Here is a 9,949-nt window from a genome sequence, read left to right on the forward strand (position 1 = left end):
GCGTGAGCCACCGCGCCTGGCCTCTATAAATTCTTAGTTGCTTTCTAACTTTGCTGTACACATAGACATTCATATAGTGTTTATACAAATGCATGAATAGTATTCTACACATATCACAAATGCACTTTACATTTTAGTATAATTTTAATACTTTGCCTTCCACTTTCCTTTTCTATTATATCAATACTATAAAATAGTATTTTTTTTATGTTAAAGTTATGGTTCTCACCTGGGATTGATTTTGTTCCCCAGGGGACATTAAGCAATGACATGCCTGGCTGTCACTTTGGGGAGGGTCAAGAGACAACAGGGAAGCTGATAAACATAGCATAATGTACAAGACAGATCCTACCGCAATAAATGATCTGACTCAATTTTAGTGGTGCTGGGATTAAGAAACTTTGAGTTAATGAATATCTGTATTTTTTATATTTTTAGCCATATCAAGATTGTTTCCCCAAGATGTTGTAACATGTCACATTTCTGCCATGAAAATCAGAGCCTCCCCTTGCTACCTGTTTAAAAGTTTCAACCCCACCCATTGTGCCAGCATTTTATGTTTTTCCCAGGCTGATGGGTGGGAAAGAGATTTTTTGTTGCCTTAAACTATTGCTGGGTTTGAGTGACTATTCACGTGTATGATCATCATTTTGTGTTGCTGATTATCATGTGCCTATTTTCTACAGTTATCAGCATTTCAAATAATTTTTACAGATTATTGTATCATCATTTACTTTTTAAAGGATATTTTTGGTCATAAAGAGTTTTACATTTTATGGGCCAGGCCTGGTGGCTCATGCCTGTAATCTCAGCACCCCAGCACTTTGGGAGGCCAAGGTGAGCGAATCAATTGAGGCCAAGAGTTCAAGACCAGCCTGGGCAACATGGCAAAACCCCTCTCTACTAAAAATACAAAAATTAGCCAAGTGTGGTGGTGGGCACCTGTAATCCCAGCTGCTCAGAAGGCTAAGGCAGGAGGATTGCTTGAGTCTGGAAGGCAGAGATTGCAGTGAACCAAGATTGCACCACTGTACTACAGCCTGGGTGACAAAGCAAGACTCTGTAACAACAACAACAAAAAGTTATCCAACTAAATTGAAATACAACCTTGTCATATATTAAATGTCCATAAATACTAAGACATATTTTCCGATTCACTCAACAAATTGAAAGTGAGTATCTGCCGTGTGCCAGGACAGTCTAGGAATGTTACATATTATATAATTTTAAGCCTCGGTCATTGCCAATTAAAGTTAATCTATTTTTTATATCATTAAATTATTTTTATTTTATATCTTGTTTCAGTTGTTTATGTTCCATCCAATCTTGTTCAATACAGTTGTTTTGAAATCACTATATTTAACCTAGTTGTATTCCCATGATGTTCCTTTTATTTTGTAACTCCTCTTTGATTTAATGCTTTGTTATATAATGCACACATATTTATATACCTGTGTGGAAATGCAAAGGTCAACAGGGCAGGTGCAGGTCTGGTTCATTTGGATCTTTCAATATAATGATGAAGACACTGCAATGTAATAATATGTGTGTGATGTAATGCCCTCAGGGCTAAATCATGTACCAGATATTATTCCATGTGAAAGACTGTAATTATCATGCTGCGTGCAGTATTTTATAGAGTAAGGTCTGGGGAGGCCTTTGTATGTTAGACGAAGACCAGACCAGGACTAGAACAGGCTAGTGAAATTTGTCAAAATGAGACCAAAACGCAAAGACCAAGAATAACAAAGAAACAATGCCACAGAAGAAAAAATGAGAAAGGGGCTGAACAATTGCTATTAGATTATGTATATAAACCAGTTCCAACATATATGGAATAGGCACAGGAAAAGCAAGTCTTCTATTTCTTAAAAAAAAAAAAAAACCCTTTATTGAATTGTTGGTTTATTCCGTTTGCTGATTTTTTTTATTGAGATTCTCAATCTGTAAATGTCTTGACACAGAAAAGATACCACTACAGTTGTCATTTGGTAATTTTATCTTTGTCATTTATTATTTTTGCTGGGCATCAAGTGGATATAGCAGGACTCAGAGCATCTTCAAAACTAGAAAAGCTTTTTCTTTCTTATGGTCTCTCAGAGAGTACCTCAGTTCATTAGTTCTTTTGTTCTCTGCCTCGGTTCCAATTAATTCCTCTCTCTCTTTCTCTGTTTATTTCTCTTCCTCCTCCTCCTCCTCCTTCTTTTCTTTTTCTTCCTCCTTCTCCTTCTCCTTCTTGTTCTTCTTCTTTTTCTTAGTATTTCTTTAAACACAAGACAGAAAATGGCCATCCCAAACTGGAGCCTCAAAGTTACTTGTGCGTGAAAGATTTGCAAACTGGAATTTCCAGTTACCATTTCTATATTCTCTCAGGGAAAAATAATTTGATATTGACAACTTGCCGGTTATCCATTTCTTTCTAGTAGTATGCTTGGCATTGAGAAGAGCATGAGAGTAACATGGCCCCAGGAGGCCATGATGTGCTGCATATGTGTATGTGGGGTGTGTGTGTGTGTGTGTGTGTGCATGTGCACTCCTTTAGGGTGAGAGCAGGTTTCAGAGAAAGGAGGCTTAGCCTATGTGTTCCAAAAGATAACGTTTAAGACAGATACCAGAACTCAGGGCAAATGAGGGAAATGAAGAGGGGATGCATTTCACTTCATGGGTTACCTTTGCATCCAAATTCATAAAGGGCAAATGCATCAACATCTGGACAGAGGGCCTCCTTGTGCCTTCCAGTTTCAGCAGCTGTCAGGCCATCTCCTTCCTCAACATCCTCTGACACCATCTCTCATCCCTCTCGTCTTGCTTATTCTCCTGCCACATCAGCTCCCTTGATGGCCTTGAACATCTGAAAGAAGCACATTTCTCAGGATGCTTTAGCGATCCTTCCTTCCACCTTGCACACCCTTCTGCACATTCACACCGGGTCTTCGTTATGGTCTCTGCTCAGTTACCACCTTGTCTGCTGGTCTAGCCTGAACACCCAGTAAAAACGATGCCTCATCCACGCTTTTCTTCTTATCTTCTTTCTTTTTCTTCATAAGATTTGTTACCATCTGACATAGTATATGGTATTTTAAAATTTTACTTATATTATTTCTCCATCATTAGATTGTTGAGGCCTTGGTTTTATGGCACCATTCACTCATCATCTAAATTCCTGGAATATGTCAAAATTCAATTTACTTTATTAAAGTGCATGAAAAATTTTCTTCTTAAAACTATAGAATACATGCCCTCAGGGAAAGGCTGAGAGTGAGAAGGAACTCCAAATTAGAGATGCAAGGGGATCCCCAACAGGAATCAGATTCACACACAAAATATAGACATTAACTTCTTGTAAAATGAAAGTTATGAGAAGCTGAGGAGGTTGGGGATGAAGAAAGTTGGGAAGATGTTGGTCAAAGAATAGAAAATGACAGTTAATGAGAAGGAATTCATTCGAGAGATCTATTGTACATCATGGTAACTATAGTTTATGATGATATTTTGTAATTTCAAAAATGGCAAAAGTGGATATTAAGTGTTCTCACCACAAAAATGATAATTATGTGAGATAACGCAGATTTTAATTAGCTACAAATGGCCATTCACATTGTACTTATACTTAAACACATTATGTTGTACATGATAAATAGATGCAACTTTATCTGTAATTTTATAAATACATATTTTAGAAAAAGAAATTAACTTCTTGTCTAAAGAATATAAATGACAACATTTCTATTAGGATCGTAAGGCACGCTTGTGTCATATTCTCTTTCTCTTTTTTCGGAAGTCACATCAACAAGATGAAACCAGGGAATGAGACACGAATTTCAGCATTTCTTCTTTTAGGACTTTCAGCAGAATCAGAATTGCAGCCCTTCCTCTTTGGGGTGTTCCTGTCCATGTACCTGGTCACCGTGCTCGGGAACCTGCTCATCATCCTGGCCACAATCTCAGACTCCCACCTCCACACCCCCATGTACTTCTTCCTCTCCAACCTGTCCTTCGTAGATATCTGTTTTGCCTCCACGGTGGTCCCAAAGATGCTGGTGAATATCCAGACACAGAGCAGAGTCATCAGCTATGCAGGCTGCATCACCCAGATGTGCTTTTTCCTACTATTTGCAGGGTTGGACAGCTTTCTCCTGGCTGTGATGGCCTATGACCGGTTTGTGGCCATCTGTCATCCTCTGTGCTACACAATCATCATGAACCGTCAGTTCTATAGACTGCTGGTTTTGGCATCCTGGATTCTTAGTGTTCTGAATTCTCTGTTACAAAGCTTAATGGTGTTGCCACTGCCCTTCTATACAGACACAGCAATCCCCCACTTTTTCTGTGAACTTAACCAGGTGGTCCATCTTGCCTGTTCTGACACCTTTCTTAATGACATCATGATATATTGTACAACTGTGCTGCTGGGCTGTGGTCCCCTCACTGGAATCCTTTACTCTTACTCTAAGATACTTTCTTCCATACGTGCAATCTCATCAGCTCAGGGGAAGTACAAGGCATTTTCCACCTGTGCATCGCACCTCTCAGTTGTCTCCTTGTTTTATGGTACAAGCCTAGGAATGTACCTTAGTTCTGCTGCAACCCACAACTCACCCTCAAGTGCAACAGCCTCAGTGATGTACACTGTGGTCACCCCCATGCTCAACCCCTTTATCTACAGTCTGAGGAATAAAGACCTAAAGGGTGCTCTGAAACGCTTCTTCAGAGGGAGGCAATAAAAGGACTCTTCTTCAATTAATACCTGTAATTTCAGAGCTGTAATTCCCAGAGATAGAAATCGTGAGTCATTAATGAGATTGTGGAAGCAGAAGTTACTCCTTCTGTTATCTACCTGGAGTTTCCGTTTCTTTGATTCCAACTGCTTTATAAAGTTTATGATTTTCCTTTAAAAAGTTTTCTGCTCTCAAGTATCCAACAGTTTTTTCCTTTGTCATTTTCCCACTTTCCCAAAGTTATCCCCAAAGAAGGATTGGAAATAAGGTGGAGGCCAGGCACAGGGGTTCACCCCTGTAATCCCAGCACATTGGGAGGCCGAGGCAGGTGGATCGCTTGAGGTAAGGAGTTCGAGACCAGCCTGAGCAACACTGCGAAACCCCGTCTCTACTAAAATACAAAAATTAGTCGGACATGGTGATGGGTACCTGTAATCCCAGCTACTCAGGAGGCTGAGACAGGAGAATTGCTTGAATCCAGGAGGCGGAGGTTGCAGTGCACTGAGATGGCATCACGGCACTCCAGCCTGGGTGACAGAGCAAGACCCCATCTCAAGAAAAAAACCAACAAAAACAATTTAAAAAAAGTACAATGAGATTTCATCTTACCCAAATTAGAATGGATATTATTAAAAAGGAAAAATAAAACAGTTGCTGGGAAGGATAAGAAGAAAAGGGAACTCTTATACACTGTTGATTAGAATGTAAATTAGTAGATCCTTTATGGAAAATAATATGGAGATTTCTCAAAAAACTAAAATAGAACTACCATCTGATGCAGCGATCCCACTACTGGATCTATAACCATAGGGAAAGAAATCAGTGTATCAAAAAGATACCTGCATTTGCATGTTTATTGCAACACTATTCACAATAGTTCAGATATGGAATCAACCAAAGTGTCCATCAGTGCACAAATAGATAAAGAAAATGCAGTACATATACACAATTGAATACTACTCAGCCATAAAAAGGAATAAAATTATGACATTTGCAGCAACATGTATGGGACTGGAAGCTACTGTGTTAAGTGAAATAAGCCAAGCACAGAAAGAAAATACTACTTGTTCTCATTCATATGAAGGAGCTAAAGAAGTTGACCTCATGGAGACAGAGAATAGAATTGTAGATACAAGAGATACAGAAATTTGAAAGAAGAGGGGGAAATTGAGGTGGAAGCTTCATTGCAGATACCCTGAGTGTATGATTGAGAAGAGATTGGAGTCAGGAGAGAATCCAAGGTACCCAGGAGGGGCCGCATGAAATGATGTACAAGAAGAAACGCCAGCATTCTTTTCAGTGGCAGACAGGACTGTCTCCACATGTGCAGGAAAAACAACCAACTTCTTCACATGTACAGAAAAAACAACCAACTTTTATCCTTCCAGTCACCCTATGATACTTTTTAGATTTTTCTATATGTAGCCATTCTCCTATGGAGGTCTTCCAATTTGTCAAGACTTTATATGTCTGTGTGTGTGTGTGTGTCTGTGTCTGTGTCTATGTGTGTGTTTCTGTGTCTGTGTGTGTGTGTGTGTGTGTAGCCCCATAAAAAAATAAGAATGTACAATAGCTGCTTATTAGAAAGTACACGTGAGATATAACTGATTTTGATCCCCATGTAGATCTTGTATACATATGACAGGTTACTAATATTATAAAATTTATTGGAATAGTATAGCAAGTTATGGATTACAATCAATTGCAATTAACAGAACATCAAATGAAAATCGTGACTTTTAATTTGCTAAGTGATACACAATATAAAAAGCTGTAAATTGTGACCTCCAAACCATAAAATGGGTTGGGAGTGAGGGGTGGAATAAAAATGTTTAGATATGTGGTATACGTTAACAGCAAACTACAGATCCAACAAAGTGTTAATATGCAGAATTACGTCCAGAATATCCTGAATCCAAGATGTGAAATCAATCAACGTGTCCATCAATGAATGAATGGATTTTAAAATATTATATAATTCATTATGTATGATACACACACACACACACACACAATAGAATACTATTCAGCCATAAACAAGAAGGAAATTCTGTCATTTGGGACAACGTGGATGAGTCTGGAGAACATTATGTTATGTGAAATAAGACAGTCACAGAAAGACAAATACCATGTGATCTCACTCATATGAAATTGAAACAAGTCGATCTCACAGAATTACTGAGTAGAATGGTGGTTACCAGAGGCTGGGGCAGTTGCGGCGTGAGGAGTGGGGAGATGTTTGTCCAAGGCTACACAATTGTAGTTAGGAAGAATACATTCAAGAGATCTATTGTACAGCAAGGTAACTATATTTAACGATGACATATTGTATTCTTGAAAAATGCTGGCCGGATCACGAGGTTGAGAGATCGAGACCACCCTGGCCAACATGGTGAAACCCCATCTCTACTAAAAATACAAAAATTAGCCGGGTGTGGTGGTGGGTGCCTGTAATCCCAGCTACTCGGGAGGCTGAGGCAAGGAGAATCACTTGAACCCTGGAGGTGGAGGTTGCAGTGAGCCAAGATTGTGCCACTGTACCCCAGCCTGGCGACAGAGCTAGACTCCATCTCAAAAAAAAAAAAAAAAGAAAAAGAAGAAAGAAAAAGAAAAATGCCGAGGGTGGATATAAAAGAATCTCCCTACAAATTTGATAGCTACATGAGATAATGCATATATTAATTAGCTAGATCTAACCATTCCACAATGTATATATACTTCAAAGCATCATGTTGGACACGATAAATATATACAATTGTATCTGTCCATTTAAATAAATAAATACTTTAAAAAATAAAAATTTTTTTAAAAAATTAATGAGATCACCTTTATAAGGTGCTAATCTAAGGGTAACTTGCATGAAAATATGTAAATATATCTCTTACAATTATCAAATGTTTTATAAATGAAGGATTAAATGACAGCTCTTAACCTATGTTCCTATCACACATCAATGCTTTGGAGACTCAAAGGGCTTAGTCAAGAAAGATTCCTCAGCTTAAACTTCGGAGGAAACTTTCCCTCAGGGTTGGAGTGAAGTGATGGGAGGTTAGACCTTTAGAAGGCAGACAAACCCATGGAGAAGGAATAATAAAGACTTGATTCACCTGATGTTTAATCTGGTGTCTTGGGAACTGAGTATGCAAGAAAACAATTTCTTTCCATGAAGAGCAATGTCCCACAGGGACTTAATGTGATCAGGGGTTGAAGGACAAAAGGAAACGTCTCCAATGATCAGGCATACGAAGCTGTAAAGTTCTCCCCCGCAGGTGTCCCTCAGCATATGCAACTTTCGGCTGGATGGGACATCCTTGTTTCTTTTGAAGTCTGTATCTGCTGGCTCAGGGGTACTGATTCTTTCCTTTCTCCTACTGTCTTGTCTTGGGACACAGCCTCAGTCTCCACTGTTAACCACCCAGGGAGGAATCTGCACTTCTAGACCGAGACCTTCATTTCAGAAAACCCAACAAGGTGAGTCCAGTAGGTACTGTAGGAAAGGATCAGGGAGATTGCAAGCTGTGAACACAGACCTGAGATCTCGAAAGAGCCGATCCTGGCTACACCAGAGTGAAGAGGCTGCTGTGGGTATTTGCTTGGTGAACGAATGGATTCATATCTTTATTTATGGTGCTAAGAAGAGAAGCGCATGTTGAACTCAGCAATGGAGAGTGGTAGTTGACAATCAAGTAAGGGTAATAAAAGCCCAATTAGAAGAGAAAATGTGGGGGCTAAAGTAATTCCAGTGAAAGCAGAACATCTGCCCCAGATTCACAGCAGTGAAACGGGAAAGAGAAGTAGGGTATTAGCTATGGGGGTTACGAATGGAAGTGAGGGCATTTTTTTTTTTTAAGACAGAGTCTCACTCTGTCGCCCAGGCTGGAGTGCAGTGGCGCAGTCTGGGCTCACTGCAACCTCTGCCTCCCGGGTTCAAGCAATTCTCCTGCCTCAGCCTTCCAAGTAGCTGGGATTACAGGTGCGTGCCACCACGCCCAGCTAAATTTTGTATTTTTAGTAGAGACGGGGTTTCACCATGTTGGCCAGGATGGTCTCAATCTCTTGACCTCGTGATCCACCCACCTGGGCCTCCCAAAATGCTGGGATTACGGGCATGAGCCACCTGGCCCGGCCAATTTTTCATTTTTGAGAAGGGCATATTTGGCCGGGCGCGATGGCTCACACCTGTAATCTCAGCACTTTGGGAGGCTGAGGCCGGCGGATCACAAGGTCAGGAAATCGAGACCATCCTGGCTAACACAGTGAAACCCTGTATTTACTAAAAATACAAAAAAAAAGTAGCCCGGCATGGTGGCAGGTGCCTGTAGTCCCAGCTACTCGGGAGGCTGAGGCAGGAGAATGGTGTGAACCCGCCAGGCGGAGCTTGCAGTGAGCCGAGATTGCGCCACTGCGCTCCAGCCTGGGCGACAGAGAGAGACTCCGTCTCAAAAAACTAAATAAATAAATAAAAATAGAAGGGCATATTTGAGTTTGTTTCCATATTGATGAGAAAGCTCCAGACCAATAAATTTTTTCCAACTACTACCTGGCAACAGCAGTTTCTGAAACGTACAGTTTTCAGCTGCTTTTCTCATGCTAGGTATTCAAATGAATTAAAAATTTATTTAAGAGTTGAAAACTGGTATATTAATGTCCTTTACTTTGCAATTTTTCCTTACTAGTAAGACTGGCTACATCTGCGTTTGTTAGACATTTATCACTCTATTGGAAATTGCCTATGAAAATTATTGGCTTTTGTATGATGGGTTCAAACCGATTTTATTCGTGTTTTTTATTGCATTCTTTAACATATAAGCATTGGAGTTTTTGCCAATTTTGGCATTCGTCATTTAGTTCTTTTATGTAAGTTATTACATAAAGAATGTTCTTATATGTGCTTTTTTTTAAGCTGTTTTATGTTCTTTTATGTAAGTTTCAATGTATTTGAGAGGATTTGTAGCCAAATCCATCCATCGGTCATACTGTGTCCCTCTAATTGCCTTATAAATGTAGAAAGTTCTTCTGCATCTTTTGGCTAAATACATCACCTTCTATATATAAATTTCCAACTACTTTTCACATCTCTGTCATTCCTTATTGTGCCTTTTAGCTTTTTGTATTCAATCCATATCTAGAAGTTGCATCACCTTTATATCTTATAAACAGATTTGAATCCTTATATCTAAAGGTCACATTTATCTGTCATAAACATGTTTGAATCCTTACATCTTTATATA

At 39.5% G+C, this 9,949-nt stretch overlaps 1 protein-coding gene across 1 annotated transcript; it reads left to right on the top strand.

Annotated features, from left to right (window-relative positions):
* Positions 1–3,794: 3,794 nt before the first annotated feature.
* On the top strand, positions 3,795–4,724 carry LOC100590689 (olfactory receptor 7A10-like). The gene has a single exon (XM_012509387.2). The coding sequence runs from the start codon at positions 3,795–3,797 to the stop codon at positions 4,722–4,724; it is 930 nt and encodes a 309-aa protein (XP_012364841.2).
* Positions 4,725–9,949: the final 5,225 nt, after the last annotated feature.

This window comes from Nomascus leucogenys, chromosome 10, assembly GCF_006542625.1.
Source record: "Nomascus leucogenys isolate Asia chromosome 10, Asia_NLE_v1, whole genome shotgun sequence".
Taxonomy (NCBI): domain Eukaryota; kingdom Metazoa; phylum Chordata; class Mammalia; order Primates; family Hylobatidae; genus Nomascus; species Nomascus leucogenys.